At 47.0% G+C, this 21576-nt stretch overlaps 2 protein-coding genes across 2 annotated transcripts in view; one reads left to right on the forward strand and one right to left on the reverse strand.

The window, feature by feature from the left end:
• Positions 1–21576, reverse strand: part of LOC116824950 (uncharacterized) — a 954865-nt gene that overhangs the window by 777146 nt on the left and 156143 nt on the right. The gene's annotated exons all lie outside the window — the stretch shown is intronic.
• Positions 1–21576, forward strand: part of LOC116830423 (butyrophilin subfamily 1 member A1-like) — a 53478-nt gene that overhangs the window by 4614 nt on the left and 27288 nt on the right. Inside the window, exons 2-3 of the mRNA XM_075071996.1 lie at positions 19759–19875; positions 21011–21358. Coding sequence (XP_074928097.1) covers positions 19759–19875; positions 21011–21358 — 465 coding nt within the window. The remainder of the gene's footprint in view (positions 1–19758; positions 19876–21010; positions 21359–21576) is intronic.

Below are 21576 nucleotides of genomic sequence, written 5' to 3' on the forward strand. Positions count from 1 at the left end.
ACATGGGGAGCCGCGGACGTCAATCCCTCACCATGAGGACCCGAGGTAAATCGATCTAAGATACTTCGACTTCAGCTTCGCTATTCACATAGCTGAAGTTGAGTATCTTAGATCGATACCCCCCTCAGTGTAGACCAGCCCCGAAGCAGGACACATAGGTGAGGAGTGACCTTTGGAATGACTTCCCTGAGCATCAGGAAGAGGACACAGCTATGTGTAATGTTCTCTCTTTGTATTTGTGTCTGTTTGCTGTCTGTGTACTTGAGGTCTATGGGGGTGTCCATATGTAGAGAGAGTTTTTAAAAACAAAATTTCTCTGTTAATTGATTGACTGCTCCAGATATGGCAATCATGCAAAATATTTATTAGTGAAGCATTCTGGAGCTTGGAGTCTTAGCAGAAACATTTATTTGTATGAACTTCTCCTCACCTCTGTACAATTCTTTGCAAACCACTCAGACCGGTTGCCTGGGCTCTGAGTCAGACTTGGACAATGGCTTGTTGTTTACAGTCAGGTTGCTTTAAGCAAGTATCTGAAGAGACATGCAGCAGCTTCCTGATTCATGGTCTGCAGACAAACACTCAGAGGAGTCACCTCTTTGCTTTGGGTTTTCTGGTAGTTGGAAAAGAAGTTTTTATTTCCTCATCCTGCTGTATCTAATCTGGGGGCTGTGTTCTGCGTTAACAGCATAGGCACGGTCTTGGTGAGTGCTCTGGGGCCCAAGCACCCATGGAAAAAATAGGGAGTGCCCAGCACCCACCAGCCACAGCTGTTTGGTGCTAGCTGCCAATCAGCTGTTGCGCAGGTCCTGGGGCTGGCCGCTGATCAGTGAGCGGCTGTGGGAGGCAGCAAAGAGCAGCAAGAGGCTGGTGGGTGGGGAGATTCATGGAGGGGGTAGAGAGGAGCAAGTTGCAAGCAGGCGGCGGGGCCTCCGGGAGGGGGCAGAGTAGGGGCAAGAAGAGACAGAGTGAGGGCGGGGCCTGGGGGACAATGCCCTGTGGGAGTGGGGCCTTGGGGCAGAGCAGGGCCAGAGCATCCACTGGGAAAACCCAAAGTTAGCGCCTGTTTTCAACAGGGTCTGTCTTCAGGGCAGAGTTAACTTGGGCTCTAACTCAGGCATTTCCCTAACCCCCTTGTGTCCACACACAAACCCTTTCATCCCCGTCTGGCGGGGCTTTCAACTCAAGTGACTTAAGTGACCAATCACATCACACATAATGAATATACAAGGTGATTTGCTCCATGCCTGCTCACATCACATGGTTTCTGACAGGTCTCGCTGTCTCTTTGGCTGAGCAGCAGTTAAAATTTGGGACCTTGCTAGGGAGAGCAGGGATCCATTTGGATGAGCAATTGCAGACATCAAGTCAGGGTTATCTTCGGTGTCAGCTGGTTATTTACAGTAAGTCCTGTTCCCCTGAAAAGCAGTCGGGCTGCACAGTGCACAGGCACCTACAGAAATCCCAAGCCTGACACTCCAGCCCTGTGCCCAAGAAGCAGCTCTCTCTGCCTTTGCTTCCTTCCAGCATCATCCTGCCACTGTGAGGACTAAGTCACACAGTGCAGAACCAACCTCCAGCCCCTGCACTTGGAATCCAGGGGCTTATCTCGATTGGGTTTAATCCAGTCTAACTCAAGTTAATGCAGATTGAAAATGCCTGTATGCACATGACACAAACCCTTAAAGCACACTAACTCCCCACTTGTGAATTCTGGATTCCACTTTAAAAACATTCAGTGTGAATTAAGTTAGTTTGCGGACTATTGCTGGTGTGAATGCAATGATGCCACCATGAGGACAGTGGAGTCCCTGAGGCCGAGCAGCAAGAGTCACTGGAGGAGGAACACATAGAGGGCAGTGAGGAGATCTCCCGAGAAAGCCAGGATCTCTTTGGGACTCAGGACTCTGAGGTTGGCCTTGCAGGAAGCTGCCCCAATTCCCAGCCCAGAACACAAAAGGAAGATCTGATTGAGGTGTCAGATGACCATGTCGCCCTTGATTTATTTCCTGAAACGTACTCTGTGCAAGGCTAATTACCAAGAGCTTTGGGTTGAAAGAACCCTGAGTAACAGATTCTGGAGGCCCCAGTGAGGATGGTAGAGAGGAAGGAGACAGATGGTACAAACAGTTTGTAGTTTGTGCATTGCAATAGGAGGTAACAGACTGCAGGGTGGGATCACTCCCCACAAGTACCCATGTCGTAGTTCGTGAGTTAATCTATGGATAAATTCCATTTCTGGGACTCAGGCTGATTGCCTGCTCGAGTGCAGAATTATACCCAGGGACAAGGAAACACCTGGAAAAAGATAACAGGTGTAAATGATGTAGAGGAACAGCTTGACAGATTTTGTACAGAAATATGGGGATAATGGACCCTGGAAGCTCAACACCTTCACTGGCCCCAGAGCCTTCCTGCAGTTCCACAAGCAGTGGGATGTCTGGGGTGGTGCAGGGAACGGGGGAGGTCCAAACATCAGGGCAAAGAAGAGGGCTGCCTTGCAGTGGTTGTGGATGGTCACGACAACACTAGATCAGGAGAACGATCGGCTGGAAGACAGAATGCAAGAACTGGAAAGAATCAGAGCTGAAAAGGAAAGTGAAGTGATTAATCTAAAGGCAGAATCTGATGCTCTCAGAGCTACATCTCTGACACAAGCAGCACAGATTGTAGGAACGCAGAGGCAAGTGTGTGACAGTGAGAGGGTCAGTGGCAGGTTGCAGAAGGAAGTGTCTGAGTGGAAGCAGCAGACAGAGAGCAAAACTGCAGTCAGAGCCCTTTTAAAAGATTCACAAAGCAGAACCCAGGCAGACCACGGGGAATGCTGGCTAGCAGCTGGCATCAGGGAAATGGCCAGTTGCTATTAGGGCAGCACATTTCTGGGAACAGGAAAATGAAACTAAACCTGTTACTCCTGGGTCACATGGATGTGAGCAGGAGAAGCAGGTCAAGGGAATGCAGAGTCCTGTCCTGTCAAGTCTTCTGCAGCTCCTCTGAGCAGCGTGGGGGAGAGGGGGAGGACACACCCTGACATAGCTGGGCTTTTGTTCCTAGGCTGGGGTTCTCACCCCAGACTCCCAGAACTTTTTGCCAATAAAGGTCTTAACAAAAGGTAGAAAGACACTCACCATCTTTAAATTCCCAGGATTTTTCCAGCTTTAGGGACATAGCAAAAATTTGGGCACATGCAACTGTCTCCTACGTGCATTCAAAATCATTAAAAAAAAACCTCCAAACACACACAGACTTTTCTGATGATTCAGTCTTTCTAATGTACCCATAAAACACAGGTGGCTCTCTACATAATTCGTGATCAAATCCTGACACTACTTACAATGCCTAATTGTGTCTTTTGCTGCCACCTCTGTATCAGTCATGGCCTCCCTGCCTCGTGCCTGGCGGTCCAGGCCCCACAACACAACGCGGACCCCCTACAGGCACCGGGCTCCTGGCACCCCACTGTCCACTCTCTTCTCTGGCTTGTTGGTTCCTCTGCCTTAGTCTCCCCTGCAACCTCCCCCTGGAAACTCCCTCTGAAACTCCCCTGTTAGCAGCTCTGTTCGCTGGCTGCTGTGCCGCTGCCTGACTGGCTGGCTACTTATATAGGACCCCTAATCAGGGAAGCCCCTCCCCCTACTCAGGGCTCAGCTGCTCTCCCAGCACATGGCCCCTAGCGGCCTCCACACACACGCACACTCACTAACTACACAATACAATCCATAAACTACAAAAACCTGCTCCTCCAACAGAACTCCCTCTGAAACTCCCATTAGCAGCTCTGTTCGCAGGCTGCTGTGCCAAAAGACACAATGAGGATGACTGGATGTGGAAGCTGCAGCATGTACATGATCCTGGAAGGGTTACATGAAAAGGGTTACATCTGCATGAAGTGCTGCCTGATAGAGCTGATGGAAGAAAAGATCCGAGGACTGGAGATGCAGGTGGAAACCTTGGTTGAGTTTAGAAGGGGGTTCGAGGAAATGATGGAACACAGACATGAGGGGGCCGAAGGGATAAGCTCAGATGTGCAGATGGAAGCAAGACCAAATCAAAATGCGAGCTTCTGCCTGGGGGCTTGAACTCTCAATCACCAGCCTTGCTGATGGAGAATCACAGCACGTGTCTATCAGCCATCGAGGACAGAGCAAATTCGTACAAGCATCCAGCTGTTAGAGTCTTTGGCTTTTAGTCCTCATGAAAATACCAAAGAGGCAAAAGAAGGGACTGACAAGAATAAAATAACGTACGGCGGAAGAAAAGACCACAGAAGCTATGTGTGTGTCTGGTCAGCCATCTCTCCTGGATCAGGGATATGAAGGCCCAACCTGTGTAAGTGTGGATCTGAGCCTAAACACACGATGGCGGTGGCTGCCATGATGGTGAAGCTCGCTCCTCATCCCACTTGGCTCCCAGTCAGCCCACTGTCAGTTAATTTCCCCCTCCACGTCCTCTTAAAAAGTACCAGTGGGATTGGTGGTGGGAATCAGCCATCCCCTCATTATTTGTTCACCAGTAGCGCCCTAATTTCAGACACCCCATTTGCTCATTTGATTGTCCCCATTCCAGCCTCATGTTTACCAGGGCACAATCTGATATAGTTATGGAGTTAAACAGGCGTCGTCTGTTGGGACTGAATTCAGTTGGGTCTGTCTACACCAGAGTCGGAGTCAGCATTAAGCTGACTAAGGCAATTGCTTAGAGCCCAGAGCTCAGTGGGCCTGATTTTGAAATAATGCACTTAGTATTCTCAGGGGTGGTAAAGATTTTATGACTCATCAGGCACCGTTTATTTATATTGTCTCCCTTGCCCTAGACGACTGTTTCTAGGGGAAGAGCGGAGCAGCCAGGGCCCAAGGAAAGAGGATCTGGCCAGGCTGTCTGAATAACCCCACAAGGAGTGGGGCCCAGGACGTAGGGCTGCGCCACTGGAGAGCATGAGCAAAACCCGTCCCCCAATAGGGTGACGGATGACAGAGGTGAAATATCAGGATGCGGGGGGGGAAACAAATGAATCCCTTATCCTGTATCTGAATGCCAGTCTCTGAGCAGTTTTCCAAGTTGCCTTATTGCTGCTGGGATTCCTCCTTATTCTTGAATTTTTAAATTGTTAAATTTTCTTTTCATTAGAGCTGACTGAATTTCTGGCCTAGTGTCAAAACTTTTGTTTCTGATCATTCCACCATGGACTTGCATTTTGCAACTGTATTTTTTCCTCTCAGTCCACCCTTAGTGTTTTCATGCATGCCGTTTGTGTACAGCTTGATTCTCAAATATTCAGTAAAGGCAGGAACTATTCCTACAACGTCTTTCTCCCTGGAAAAACATTATTGTAATTGTTTGCAGGAAAAATTAGAACTTGCCTTCCATGGTCAGACGAGTAGTCTGCTATCTAGTATACCTTTCTTTGTGACAGTGGCATGCCAGGTGCTTCTAGAGATGTCAGCACAGGCAATGACTCTTGACACATTCTATTGTTCCCTCCAGCATCTGGCAAGTCAAAAGACAGTTGGCATGCAGAGCATGGGCCTGCATCTCCTGATATGCTTGGTCAATAGCCAATGTACTTATCCTGAGGTGACTGATCTAATGCTTTGTTAACCCGTTTATAGTTTTGCCTTTCAAAACTATAATAACACATCTACAACCCAGATACCTTTGCTACCGAAGATTCTAAAATCATGATTATGCAATTGCCCTTCAAGTTAAGAAATTTTAATAAAGAAATATCTTTTTTTATGTGCCTTTGTTCCTGAGTCTTGCAGGGTGCAGTAAGCCAGTCCAATGCGCTTGAGCCTAAAACCCGATACCATATCTAACCCCATACTATTCCTCGTGGTACCTCTCCCAAACATCTATAACCTAAGGCCATTTCACACTTAAGGTTGGGTTACTTCAAGTTATGTCAGCATGAGTCACTACAGTTACATGTCACTTGTGTGCAGGCTCCCGATCCTTGTCTCAGCAGTTCACGGGTATTCACCAAAGGCACTTGTATAGATTCGAGTGAGGCGCACCTTGAAGATATCCCACTGTCCACCCACTTACTTGGAGAGCTTGTGTTGTGCAGTGCATGGCTGGGTACAACGGTAAGACAGGGTGGTTTGCCAAGGGATCAAACTTCTATAATTCACTGTTAACACTCACTAAATGTGATATTATCCATTCATAAACATATACTAATGGTTACATCCTTTTTTTCTAACCCACTACCTCCTGGCCTCCTCACTGTCTGCCATCTCAACACAAATCATAGAGCTTGCCATGTGCTCTGCACTATTGTCAGAGTGTTTGCCACCCAAAAGGTGTATGCTCTTTACTATTTGCAAGATCCGCAAACAAACATGTTGGGTTGACAATTATGTCTACATTCTTTATGAAATATGCTTATGATATGGGAATGACATAGCTAATATATCTTTATGCCAAGAGGTGATGTGGGGTATCGATTGAAAACTTAAGACTATACTGTGTTTTATCCAACTTGTATGGATGTAAGAATTATAATTGAGGCTAGAATGTCGACCAGTTTTATCTGAATTACTGAGAATCCAGCGATCCCTGAGGCAGGAATAGCAACTTCGGGCGAGAGAGGGGCATTGACACCCCTCCACTCGGCACACCCGGCAACTGCCCCTACCAGGCCACCCGCCAGCTCGTGCCCTGTGGTTGGGCTGTTTTTTAAGAGAATTTGCTCTTGCCCAAACAGCAGGACACAGACTTTTTACTTCTAACTTCCTGCTACTTTTGTCTTATCAGTTTGAAGTGAGTGGAAGGCCGAGGCTGGGAGCGGAGCTCCGGCCCAGTCAATCGCCTACAAATGTAACAAAAATAACAATGGAGATCCAGTTCAAACCTTCCTGCTTCATGAGCCTGCATGTGGAACTGGTGCTGCAGCCTCAGTAAGTGACATGGGGACAGGGCTGCGATTAGGGGCAGTAATGGACGACTGCCTGGGGTGCCAGGTGGGGGGGCAGGCTTAGGGGGACTGTTGTTGCAATAAAAAGGAAACATAGAATGTTTGAAGTAAAATGTTTCGGGTTTTCCTTACGTGCGCACATTTTTTACTAACTTCTAGAATCGTTCTAACCTCAGTAAATTATTGTGGAACCTTCCAAGACTTTAGATTCAACGTTTTTTTCAGGGTTCAAGCAGTGGAGAGGAGCTTGTGTCACTTCATGTACAGGAACCTATTGCGTGGGCTGGCCTGATGGTCTATATACAGACTATGCTAGTTGGCCAGCCTGAGTTGTGTGCTACAGGACCTAGTGCGTAGGGCCCAGCCCTGAGAGTGTGCGTTACAGGACACTGAGCGCCTGGGGCCGCTTCAGAGCATGTGATGCAGACCTACGCTGTGAGGCCCAGCTCAGAGTAATGTGCATACAGGAGCTAGCATGTGGAGGCCTGGCCCTGATGTTTGTATACAGGACTAATGCAGTTGGCCCAGCCTCTGAGTGTGTGCATACAGGACCTAGCCGCGTGAGGCCCAATCAGAGCATGTGGATTGGCAGACCTAGCCTGTGGGGCCCAGCTCAGAGTGTGGCATACAGGAGCTAGCATAGCGGGGGCCTGGCCCTGAGTGTGTTGTTGAAGGACTAGTGCAGTGGGGATCCAGCTCTGAGTGCACCTCTAGATGCACTGGAATGCAAATAACAATGTGCAGTGGGGCAGCAGACTGGCCCTCGGATATGCTTTATGGCAGGGGATGGGCTTAAAGGGTGTGTTCGTTGCAGAAGATGGGGATGAAGAGGGATCGGTGGAATGGGGGGTTGCAGGGATATGTAGGAGGGCACAGAGTTAAGGATGTGGAGCCAGGATGCCCTGCTTCTGGCATGTTGATCTGTGCTATATTCTGAGGTGTATAGACAAGTAAATGTAACAGCTGGATGCAGACAGGTTAGAGTGCGGCAATCTGGTTTTTCGACAGAACACCCAGTAAAAAGGGACCTTGCTGCTCTGGTCAGGCACTGCTGACCAGCGCATTAAAAATTGTCGAGCAGCACAGCAGGAACAGGGTAAGCACGGCTCTGAAGCAGCCGGCCAGGTCCCTGTGGCCCATAGGCCACATAGACAGCAGGGAAGCTTCGTGCGCTGCCACACCTGAGATGCCGGCTCCGCAGTCCCAGTTGACCCGGAATTGTGACTAGTTGGGAGCTGCAGAGGGCAGCACCTGCAGCTGCTTAGGGCAACACACAAAACCTCCCTGGCCACCACATGCAACTAGGTGCACTCAGGGACTAGGCAGCTGCTTCAAAGCATAGTAAGCACCGCCAGGACCTCAACCTGTCCGCACCCAACCTCTGCCCAGCCCTGAGCCCCTCCCTGCACCCCAACTCCTCATCCCGTATCCCCTGACGAGCGCCGGCCTGTTGTCCTACGCCGACCCCTCCCCTGCAGGTGGAGACTCCTGCTGTTCTCATGGCTGAGCCCTCTGTCTGCCGCTGCTTCTGCTGGGCACTTGCAGGCTCAGCACATTCTTTCCTTTCCTTTAACCTACCCCACGAGCCCTGGCAGTCAGTGCCACTCGACTGCCCATGCTCTGACCCAGTGACCCGGGTCCGGCAGCTTGGGAGTCAGAAGTGAATGTGTGGGCAGAATAACCAGGCTCCCTGTGCCCAGGGTCCCCGTGTGCAATGGGGAAGGCCCCGCACTGTCTTGCCCCTGGAGCTAGACAGTGAGTGTTGTTACTGATATAGTGCCCACAAGTGAGCCAAGCCCTACAGAGACAGAACAAGGGCTGCCGGCCCCACAGGGCTCCTGGTCTAGTGCAGACAAGCCCGAACAAGGGCAGCAGCAAACATTGGGGATGAGGACGTGAGAGTTGTATTGTGGGGCAGCCACTCCCTGAGCCCATCCTGTGCCTTTCTTTTTGTTGTGTTTGATTGTAGGTGACCATGATGGCTCTATGCTGGGTCCTGGGTCACCCTCTAGGGAACAGGACAGGCAGAGGCAGCCTGAGGTCGGGGGAAGCTGGAGGCTGTGGGGGAGGGGAGCAGCCTGGGAGCTGGGACGGGACACTGGAAGCCAGGTGGGTGGTCAAAACCCCGTGCTTGTTCACTCCAGGTTCCCACTCTGGATGCAGATTCTGTTGGGTCAGATGCTTGCGGTGAGGGGCCCACGCAACAGACTGAAGAGAGCGACGCTCTGTCTGCATGGGGAAGGGCAGCAGTTTTGTTAAATGGTTCCAGTTTTGTAGACTCTCATGGAGTGACACTCAGTACACCCTCAGCCATTTCAGGGGTCTTGGAAAGCACTTGCCTCAGTTTACCCTCTTTCAGCACTCCTAAAATTATGCCTCACAGTCTGAAAGATCTGAGAAAAAAGTTCCCTGCTGGGTCTGCTTTGAGTCCAAGTAAACCCCAAAATAAAATCTTTTCCTTCACTCGCTCCAGCCTCCAGTTCTCACTCAAGCTCTCATTGTCCTCAAGTCAGGAGTCCTCAGTCCTCCTTGCTGGAGCAGGGTTTGGTATTAGTTTCCATTGTGGAAAGTGGCTGTGACAGATCTCTGGGTGGAATGTCAGAGGAGGATTCTGGATGTGATTTCTGTTTTATGTTTGATTGGTTTGTATAATTCCCTCTATGTAAGCAGAGAGGGCTGTAAGGCCAGATTTTCAGAGGTATTTAGGAACCTAAAGAAGCAGATAGGTACCTTGTGGGTTGTCAAAAGTGCTTACTCTGTTTAGGCATCTAATCCCATTGATCTTCATAGTCTTCTAGCAGCTACTGTCATTGGTTTCAATAACCTAGGTCCAATGCCATTATTTCCCTTGGCTATTACTTGCTTAGATCTTTGAGAACCCCACTAGGCATCGTCTGCCTCTGTAGGCTCCGCTGTACCTTCATAACTCTGACCCGTAGTGAAATTCATGGCAGGACTGATTGGGATGTGCCTCTGTTAGACCTGGATCCCTCTGTGCTTCCTGTGCCCAGCTCTGTAAACTCACAGGCTCTTCGCTCTGGGCAGCCAGGGCCAGGTATGGCCCTCGCCCACTGTGATGCTCTATCTTAGGAGTATGCTCCATTGTCAGCCACCCCAGGATGTGCTGCACCCATTCTCTGCTGGCACCACAGAGAAGCCCTTGGAATGAAGCCAGACTGGAGGAAAGCTGGGCTGGAGTTCCCTTTGTGTTTATTGTGAGTTACTTTGTGAATAAAGGAAATCCCAGGGCAGGGTGAGTTTGACCCCACACAGCATGTGCAGACTCTGGAGTGGGGTGGGAACGCCACTCATTTACAGCTCCCCCTACTCCTGTCGCAGCAGGGCAGGCACAGAAGATAAAACTCTGGGCAACCTGTGAATTCTGTGGCAGACAGGCTGAATTCTGTGGCATCATGAGCCCACTGAGCTGTGGGAAATGGAGAAGTTCCATTTCTTAGCCTAATTGTTTAGGCTGTCTGCGACTCAGGCAGGCTCATTGCATCACATACATCAGTTCCTTTTCAGGGTTATCTCTGCAACCACAAGTCTAGAAACACAGGGTGCGATACTGTGCCAGGCTCTGGACGTGCACCACAGAACTCACAGCTCTGGGGGATGATGACAAAGGTCGCTTACCTACTTTTGAATCCTTGGTATTCCAGGCTGCTCTGTGTGAGGGAGGGGATAAACCATCCCCATGTAATGTAAAGTACCAGGGAGCTACCTAAAGTCACAGAGGCCCAGCATGGCCACCTATGGGCGGCAACACTGTCAAAAATGCCATCGTGCTAACAGTATGGACCCATCTCCTTCTGCCTGCGCAACATCCTCTACCAGCCTGCTAACTCTAAGCTTCACTCCCAGCATGGGCCTTTGATGCAGAGCCTGCAGCGTGTCGCACAGCACCTGTATGGGGGAAAGTCTCCCCAGCCAGAGACAAGTTTTAATGGCCCCCATACAGTGTCACAGTGGCTGGCCAAAAGCTCAGATTCTGGATGCTGGTGGCATGGCCAGGTGAACTTGTTGGTTGTGGAATCAGAGGATTCCTCAGGCCTTGATCCATTCTGCAAAACATCCCTGACTTTGGAATATGAAACTGTTTGGCTGTGTACCAAGGAATTGTGGTGACTTAGGGTACATCTGACTACCTGCGGTACGGTGGGAGCCATCGATTTTCGGGGCTCAATATATCGGTTCATCTAAACGTGATATATTCGATCCTGAACACCACTCCTGTCCACTCCGAACTCCACCAGCACGAACGGCGGTAGCGGAGTCACATGGGGAGCGCGACGTCAATCCCTCACCATGAGACCCGAGGTAATCGATCTAAGATACTTCGACTTCAGCTTCGCTATTCACATAGCTGAAGTTGAGTATCAATCGTACCCCCTCAGTGTAACGCAGCCCCGAAGCAGGAACATAGTGAGGAGTGACCTTTGGAATGACTTCCTGAGCATCAGGAAGAGAACAAGCTATGTGTAATTCTCTCTTTGTATTTGTGTCTGTTTGCGTCTGTGTACTTGGTCTATGCGGGTGTCCATATGTAGAGAGAGTTTTTACAAAACAAAATTTCTCTGTTAATTGATTGACTGCTCCAGATATGGCAATCATCGCAAATATTTTAGTGAAGCATTCTGGAGCTTGGATCTTAGCAGAAACATTTATTTGTATGAATCTCCTCACCTCTGTACAATTCTTTGCAAACTCACTCAGACGGTTGCTGGGCTCTGAGTCAGACGGACAATGGCTGTGTTTACAGTCAGGTTGCTTTAAGCAAGTATCTGAAGAACATGCAGCAGCTTCCTGATTCATGGTCTGCAGACAAACACTCAGAGGAGTCACCATCTTTGCTTTGGGTTTTCTGGTATGTTGGAAAAGATTTTTATTCCTCACTTCCTGCGTATTCTAATCTAGGGCTGTGTCTGCGTTAACAGGCATAGGCAACGGTCTTGGTGAGTGCTTCTGGGCCAAGCACCCATGGAAAAAATAGGAGTGCCCAGCACCCACCAGCCACAGCTGTTTGGTGCTAGCTGCCAATCAGCTGTTGCGCAGGTCTGGGGCTGGCCGCTGATCAGTGCGGCTGTGGAGGCAGCAAAGAGCAGCAAGAGGCTGGTGGGTGGGGAATCATGGAGGGGTAGAGAGGAGCAAGTTGCAAGCAGGCGGCGGCCTCCGGAGGGGGCAGAGGGGGCAAGAAGAGACAGAGTGAGGCGTGGGGGACAATGCCCTGTGGAGTGGGGCCTGGGGCAGAGCAGGGCCAGAGCATCCACTGGGAAAACCCAAAGTTAGCGCCTGTTTTCAACAGGTCTGTCTTCAGGGCAGAGTTAACTTGGCTCTAACTCAGGCATTTCCTAACCCCCTTTGTCCACACACAAACCCTTTCATCCCCGTCTGGCGGGGCTTTCAACTCAAGTGACTTAAGTGACCAATCACATCACACATAATAAATACAAGGTGATTTGCTCCATGCCTGCCTCACATCACAATGGTTTCTGACAGGTCTCGCTGTCTCTTTGGCTGAGCAGCAGTTAAAATTTGGACCTTGCTAGGGCAGACAGGATCCATTGGCATGAGCAAGTGCAGACATCAAGTCAGGGTTATCTTCGGTGTCAGCGGTTATTTACAGTAAGTCCTGTTCCCTGAAAAGCAGTTCGGGCTGCACAGTGCACAGGCACCTACAGAAATCCCAAGCTGACACTCCAGCCCTGTGCCCAAGAAAGCAGCTCTCTCTGCCTTTGCTTCCCAGCATCTCCTGCCACTGTGAGGACTAGCGTGGGGCATGGGTCACTTGCTGGTGGATTCTCTGCTTGAGGTCTTCAAACCACAATTTGAGGACTTCAATAACTCGGACATAGGTTGGGGGTTTTTATAGAAGTGGATGGGTAGGGTTCTGTGGCCTGCTTTGTGCAGGAGGTCAGACTAAATGATCATATTGGTCCCTTCTGACCTATGAGTCTATGAGTCTATGCCTCCCTTTACACCTGTGCCCCTTGTCCACATAAGGCTAACACTGATCACAAAGTTTTAGACAGGCATTTGACTTGTTTTTTGTTTTTTGTTTTTTTTTCAAAGCACAGTTGACGTGTCTGTCTAAACACTTTGGAGCAACAGTACAGTCTACAGCTTGGACACCTCAGCTGCACACCCACACTTTCTGAGCTCGTCACACTCAAGCAGAAGTGGCAAATATACCTGCAAGAGTGCTCATGACTAAACCATGTGCAAAACTCACAATAATTTTTCACATCAAACAACTCTTTCGCATCCAGAACCCCATAGTAATGCTTATTGTTCAACAGGATGAAAAAAAAAAAAAGTAGTAGTAGTCTTGGGGTACACTGGGCCCATTTTTAAAAAAAAAAACACCTGCCTTTTGCTGCATAAAGCACCACCTGTATTTTGACTCCTAAATGCTGTTCAAATGCTGCTATGTCACTGAACATAATCTTTTTTTGATCTGACCACCCCAGTTTCTCATGCAACTTTCTCACCCCATCTAACAATTCCACATCTGTGGGGTTACAGTTGGACATGACAGCCAAGAGCCCGCCCGCAAAACACAGATTGGTGTAAGTCAAGTCTACTAAACACTGTCTCTTTTTATGGATGATTTGACTACTGAGGATAGAATTTAAAAAACTCTATGGCCACCTCTGCCCATGTGTTTTTACAGCTGTCACAATGAGGTGCAACGTCCCATCGACATGTATCTCTCTATTACTCTGTAACAGCTTTGAGGTCTGATTTAAGAAGTCTTCAGCAGACAGCTCATCCCTAGTTCTTATCGGCAAAAAAAAAAAAAAGGGTTGGTTAAATTATGACTCTCTAAAAACATAACTGACCGTAATAGTCAGGGGCTGCCCTACTGTTAACGTCATCAAGAACTAAATGTATCCCCCAGTGTTTGGCTTTGACGACCTGCTGAGATTAATTTATTCACTCAAGATTGACAAAACGAAATTATTCACAAAACACCGAACCCCCAAATCTAGGTAATTCCCATTGCCAACTTCTTATTCACTCCATATACACGTCTGTTTGCGGGGGCTGCATCTGCATTTTCAGGGTTACTTGGGAGTTCCTCTACAGGACCATCATCTGCGTCTTCTACATCAGACACTATTTGAGAGTCAGACTCTGAGGGTCACCGCGAGCATCATCAGGATGAGACAGGGACCTGTCTGAGAGCCTTCTAGGGAATTTTCTAAATCAGACTCTGTTTTCTCCTCCCCATTCTCAGACACATCAGTCTGAGAGCCTCCAATGGGAGGCACCTCTTTTTGTTCTTTTCTCTTCATCACCTCTTTAGCCTTTTTAAAAAAATTTACAGCAATCCTGGCCTGTAACTTTTGGCAGCCATTTGTTTAGCCCCCAAATTCTGTCCCCCTTTTGTTTACGCCTTAGCTGATGTGTACCCTGAGATGCCCCTTTTACCCAAGCCCCTTTCCATAACTAGTCACACCTGCTCAGAACCACCCTCTTTGAAAGATAATTCAGTTTTTCCAAAGTCACCCGCAAGAGCTTTTGCATTTTTGATGTCATTTCCAGCCCTCCGTTCTTTGAGAGCCCCTGAGGATACAGCATCCATCATACTTTTGCCAAATCTTTTTAGAATACCGAAGAGTTGTGCCAAGCGTATTGTGTTGGCAGAATGGTTCGTAATAATCTTCAGATACTTCATAAAGAGATACCCCAGTATTGCAGGAACTTTCAGTCCTTTTTTTTTTTTTTATTCAGAACCCTTAAAGCATGTGCTCTGGGTTTCTGAATATGTGCGTTTTCCCTCCCATTCACAACCTCTAAAGCACATGCTCCAGGTTTCTGAATATCTGTCATTTTGCTCACACTTTTCTCAGGGTTTGTTGTGGTGCTGACTGCTGAGGAACTGGAGTTGTGTTTGCCTAGTTGCTTTTTACTGGAGTCTTTTGTTTTGTCCTTGGGTTTGATGTATGCGAGCTTTGGACTGCCCTGATAGCACAAGAGCGCAGATGAGTTGTTTTTCATTGGCCCTGTTATTGCTATTAAAGGTCTCAGAGCAGATTCCTGGTTCTTTGGCGGTTCTGGTGGAGGTGTCCCTGTAGCTCTGACTACAGCATTGTCAGGAGAGCTGCCTATGCCTGATTAAGAAAAACAGAGATGTTCCAACTAAGCATCAAACAAACATTTTACAAAACTTAACCTTACCATTTTTCTCACTCACACATATGTACTTGCTTAAAATACAAATCCTCATAACATAACCAAACCAATAAGCAAAATATGATGCTGGTGAATTTTCCTTTTCAGCTGTCTCTTTCCTTTTTCTTTTGAGCTTGTTTGCACTCTGGTCTAAGGATCTCATGTTTTGACTGTACTGTGGAGCAGACAACATTATTATTATAAAACACATGAAATGGTCTTGTAAACTTAAAAATAAAGTACTCATTAGGGTGTTTTTCTTTTCAAAAAGTCATAGCTTTAAAACAAAATAATCCATTTCAGGCTGTACAGCACACACAAGTTTTGATTTATTTCTACCGCTAGTGTTCCTCTAAAACCTGGACATTTTTTTAATACAAGCATGTTTCCACCATGCACCCAAAAACAAAGTGTGCAATAAAATACTTTTTAATTTCCTCACCATATCTTGCATAGGCCCCCTAAATCACCAACACCACTAACTAATTTTAAAAACAACCCATTTTAAGAAATACATCACATTTTGCAGAGTAAAAACCAAACTGTTTTGAAATAAAATCCTGTAAAACTCCACACACTTATCTCTAGCAGAGACTCTTTGAATCACACACACAAAAAAACAGCATTTTTAAACACACCAAACCAACACAGTCTGCAACCAAATACTTTAAAAAAAAAAACCACATCCATCTCTAGCATAGGCCTCCTAAATCACCAACAATTGAAACACTAACTAATTAAAAACCATTTTCAAAAAGACACATGCTTTTAAAAGCCAATTGCAAAAGTTACCTTCCACCACAAGGCAAAGGGATGCTGGCACATAGTTATGCTGTTTCCCCACCATGTGTATTTGGGGCTTTGGATTAAAGAACAAGCAAAATTTTTAGTTAGTATTATTCCCCAATTGTATCAAATCCCTGTGCAATCTGTGTTATACCTGGTGTTTTTTAATTTAACAGTATTAAGCACAACTATAGTTAAAAATGAGGTTTTACCTGGCCCTGGTGAAAAGCAGCTTAAAGTTGCTATTTCCATGCTAAACAGATCACACTGCAATAAAGATAGGTACCATTATTTAGTAAGGACAGCAGGGGTAAAGAGTGACATTATATAATATATATATTCAGAGTTAAAAACAAGCAATATACCTAGTCTTGCAGTCCAGCAGCTATTCTGTTCAAAATAGTTTCTGTTGAAAGAGGACAGTCTCCCAAAAAAAAAAAAAAAAAAAAACTCTGAGGTTTTTATACCACCCTAACTCTTTGTTTCTGTAGTTAGCAGGTTGATTCAATCACTTACAACTCGGAATTAATAGATACTTAAGGAAACTGGGCACTCCTTCCCAAAGTTCCCTTTTGTGATCTAAGAGGTGGGGGGATTAAGTTATCTGCACAACTGGGCTGCTTTTTTTTTTTTAATTAATACGTTTTTCTGTTTCAATGAAAAAAAAAGAGCACTGTAGGGCCTTCTTACAGTATTAAACATTAAATCACTACACACAACAATCCGTAATGTTACTAATATCAGTGAATGTCTTGTTTTCTTTTTTTTAAACATATTTCTTTCATGTTTAAAGTTTTGGGTTGTTTTGAAATAAAATGGATGTATCACAACCGTAGTAAACACCCTACAAATACCCATAGCTTTTAAATGTTTTTACAGCAAATGCTTGTTCTATAAAAGTATGGTGGAGGTTTGTGAACTCTTGAAACATTTCAGTTTTGGGTTAGACCCATTTTTATTTTTGTAAATGTATTTTAATGACTTTGAGTTGCTAGAAAGAGGGACTCTTGGGTTATATTTAAACTGTCCAATAGCATCTATGAACTCCTGAGGTTTTATTTCATTTAATATTAAGCAGAGCTCACCATCCCCATCCACCCACCTCCCTTAACTGTAGGTGTCCCCCTATCAAACTTAATTACTGATCACTAATACATTTAACCCTGATGGCAACAAGGGTGAGTAATAACATCTAGACCTACAAACTCAATAGAGTCACCCTGGCTGTTCATTGGGGGTGTAGTTAAACCATCAGCTCAACAGAGTGAGTCAGCTCTCGTGTAGTCAAACACGTCTCAAAACATCCCTGTTATATTATATAGAAGCCTTTTTTTTTTTTGGCTGTTTTTTTAAACACATTGGGGGGGGGTTCCCCACAAGATTCTACCACACACGTCAGCATTTTTGCTGTAAATGGGTCTCTTTTACACAAAGACACAAGAGCTAGTTTCTCAGAAACTATTTTTTTTATTTAGCAACACATACAGCTCTTGAAAACAAACCAAGAGGCTCCATCAAAACTTTTACCTTACTTAAGGTCACATAGACCTTCTAACAGAAACACAGAAGGATTCATTGATTCAAGGAATGGAAGGGACCTCGAGAGGTCATCGAGTCCAGTCCCCTGCCATCATGGCAGGGCCAAATACTGTCTAGACCATCCCCAATAGACATTTATCTAACCTACTCTTAGGCCTGGTCTACACTAAGGGCGGGGTCGATTTAAGATATGCAACTTCAGCTATGGGACTAGCATAGCTGAAGTCGAAGTATCTTATTTCGACTTACCGCCTGTCCTCACGGCACGGGATCGATGGCCGCGGCTCCCTCTGTCGACTCTGCTACCGCCACTTGCCCTGGTGGAGTTCTGGAGTCGACGGGAGCGCATTCGGGGATCGATATATCGCATCTAGATGAGACATGATATATCGATCCCCAATAAACCGATCGCTACCCGCCGATCTGGCAGGTAGTGTAGACATACCCTTAAATATTTCCAGAGATGGAGATTCCACAACCTCCCTAGGCAATTTATTCCAGTGTGATAGTCACAATGCCCTTTTCAATAGATATTTTTATTTACAGCTACCAAGTTTTAATCACGTTTGTCTCCTCACCATTCTCTAATTTAATCTTTTTAGATTTCTTACAAATAGTCTTTTTCTTAAGCAGGGTTCTGTAACTTTTTGTGTGGACCAGACAGTTAATATAATGCTCTAAGTGGGCATCTTCCGGTGTGGTCATTTTCTTTAAAACACTGTCAGGATCTTCACCAAATTGCACAACATTTACCAAAGTCACCCCTTGTGCTACATTTTCTTATGTTAAGCACAGACATTGCATAGCATAATCTATGGCAATAACAGTGTTTAATAAGTTTTCCAAACACAGATCAGGTCACAGGTACCAGAACTTGCAGTTTAAACTTGCAGTTTATATCCTCCGAAGTCCAACTCACGCAGTCATTGGGCTGGCACATCTATGACACAGCCCTCAAAATCTTTGAAAAGCTTTTCCCTAAGGCAGTGATTAAGGACAGCATAAACAGCAACACATACAATAGAAAACAAGACTTTTTTACGCTCATGACATGGCACTGGCTCCATTAGCTCCGTGCCTCCAGAGCCATTATCCCACTGCTGCTAGGCCAGTGTCCCACTGCTGCTTAGCCCTCATGTCCTTCCCAGACCCAGTTCCCTGTTACCTGGGGGTGTATGGCCAAGGGTCTTAGGGTCTCCCCTCCCTAGGAACCCCCCACCTCCTACCCCCCCTCAGTCTTGGCTACTGCCAGTCACCACTCAGCCCTCATTCACTGGGGCAGACAGCAGTGTATCAGCCACTCATCACAGGCAAGGGAGGTCTGGACCTGCTGCCTCTGCCTTGCCTACCTGTGGGCTGCCACCTGCAACCCAAGTGCCTCTTTAGCCTTACCCTAGGCCAGAACTTTCCTAGGCCAAAGCTCCCCAGCTCCTTTGGCCTTTCCCCAGCCCTGCTCCACTCTAGGTACTTGGCTAAGCCCCTGCAGCCAGGCTCTTCTCTCTCTGAATGCAGAGAGAGAGAGACTGCTTCTGGGCCTATGCCTCACAGCTTTTTTATACAGGCCAGCTGGGGCCTGATTGGGGCAGGGCCTAGCTGCAGCAACTTCCCCAGTCCGCCCAGCTTTTCCCCTGCCACAGCCCTCCCCCAGGGCTGTTTTAAGCCCTTCAGGGTAGGAGTGGGGTAACCACCCCGCTACAGATTCATGCAGACAGTCTGAGGGCTGCACTGTGCTCTGAGCGTTGGACCTACGTGGGGGAAGGAAGGACAAAAGTAGCTTTTTGCCATTTTTCCACTTGCTCCAGTACCTGGGGCTGCCAGGAGCCAGTTCAGATCCTGGCATTATGAAAACCAGCCTCAGGGTTTCTCCATCTTGCCACAGCAGGCAGCAGCCCCCAAGGGCCCTCACATCTGCTGGGAGTGGAGTTCGGCAGCACCCCAGTCACACCCTTTCCATCTCACCACACCACAACAACTGTGGGGAGATGGAGGGGCTGCAAGGGGGTCACCTGGAGCTGGTGGCTTTACACCACCTGAGGATTCCCCTACACTGACAGAATTCCCAGCTGGATGCCGACACTGGCTTTCCGGCCCCTCTGCACTGCTGGGGAGGCACAAAGGGACCAGGGTAACATCAAAGATCTGGCCAGCTTCATGCAACAATGTATACAAGAATCTACTGTTTAATGATACGTTTAGTCTTGTTTTCATATGGCATGTTTGTAAGCTTCTGGCCTTCGTACTGCAACACTGTGTCCTGCAGCTTATTCGCTGCACTTGTAGAGAAATCCCAGCAGTTTGCTAACATGGGTTTGATTTTGTTTGTTTCTCTCCTTGTTCAGAACAAGTTATAATGAAGAGGACGATTTTCTCATTCTTTCGTGGCTTCACTGTGAGCTCCTCGCTGCCTGGATATGTTGTTTTCTTCATTGCTCTGCACATTCACAGTTTTGCATCAGGTGGCAATTTTATCCATGAGATTTCTGCCTGCTCATATACCTTCTCCTTCTAAAAGTACCAGTTCTATCACATTATAGCCTCATGTCATTCACCATGCCTGTTCACCCAGGAAGATCATGCAAGTCACAAACTGGTCTCTTGGTTCCAGATTTTTGTCTGCATTCTAGTGCCATTACTTCAGAAAGTTGCCAGGTCCTCCTAGTTAAGACTTCCCTCTCTTGGAGGTGGTGTTTCCCTGAGGGACATGTGGCTGGTTTAACAGCCCAGCACTGCTCCCTGCAGCCCCTGGCACAGGAGATTCCTAGGAGTGCTTGGGGCCTGATTTGCAAAAAAAAAACCACTCACCACTGCCAACGAATTCCGAGGGAGTGTGGTGTGGACGTGTAACATGCCGTAAGAATGCAAATCAGGCCCTAGTTGTCTCAAGGTAGTGGACAGTTTTGACCTCAATGTCTCTGTGCCTCAGTTTCCTGTCTGGAAAATGGAGATAACGAAACCTCCCTACCTCCAAAGAACGTTGTGAAGTTAAGGTCATTAGTATTAGTTGACACACTCAGATAGGGATGAGCACCACAGAAAAGCTCTTGAGTAGATAATATAATTCTATATCTAGTGCAGGATTTGGAGAGTGGCAGTAAATATGGCCTGGAGCCCTAACTGAATGATTAGGATAAAAAGCATTGAATAGCTGATAATTCAGTGAGCACGATACAGCCTGTGCACTGAATGAGGCAGAGCTTCCATGGAAAAAATACCACGTTTTCAAGTAATTAAAGACTGTAGCATAATGAACACACACAAGGGGGCACAATTAAGATTTCATACAAATTGTGACGAAAATGGTTTACTAATGATGATAAACTGTGGCATTTCCTCAGTGCATTTTGCCTCAGGCACTGCCTTGTCGCCTTTGTAGGTGCTAGTCTCATACCCTCTGTCTGCGTTAGAGAATTGAACCACTGCTCATCGAACAGGAGGGCTGCTCTAGTGTAAGCACCAGTGCTGCATTGTATCCACACTCTTTCTTTTTGCAACCTGCCCACTTTTGTGCCCGCCCACACTGTTGAACCTAAATTAATGTTCATTCAGTTTCCCTCTGACTTAATCACCTTTTTCTACTGGTACATTTCATAGCACAGTTCACAGTGACTGGACCTGACCATCCAATCAGCACCTCCGTAGGTGGGGAGGCCGTCCTGCCCTGCCACCTCTCCCCCAGGATGAGCGCTGAAAACATGGAGGTGCGATGGTTCCGATTCCAATATCATTCAGTTGTCCACCTGTATCAGAAGGGACAGGATAAGTATGAAGAGCAGATGCTGGAATATCATGGGAGGACAGAACTGCTGAAAGATGGCATCACTAATGGGAGTGTTTCCCTGAGAATATACCAGGTCAAGCTCTCTGATCATGGGCAGTATACATGCTTTTTTCAATACAATATCTTTTATGAAGAAGCCATATTGGAGCTGATGGTATCAGGTCAGTAATTGTGTTTTATTGTTTTGATTTGCCAGCAGTATAATAAATGGAGTAATCACTCATTGTGATTTACCCCTCAATCGCTCCCATTCACACTGAATATCCAGAATTCTCTTTTAGCTTCCAATTATTGCATAGCAGGGTCAATCTCTGAGGAAAACTAGAAGAATTTTGCTTGTGTGCTCCGTACTTGGGGCAGTTTCTAAATTTTATTTTAA

Source organism: Chelonoidis abingdonii, chromosome 13 (assembly GCF_003597395.2).
Source record: "Chelonoidis abingdonii isolate Lonesome George chromosome 13, CheloAbing_2.0, whole genome shotgun sequence".
Lineage (NCBI taxonomy): Eukaryota > Metazoa > Chordata > Testudines > Testudinidae > Chelonoidis > Chelonoidis abingdonii.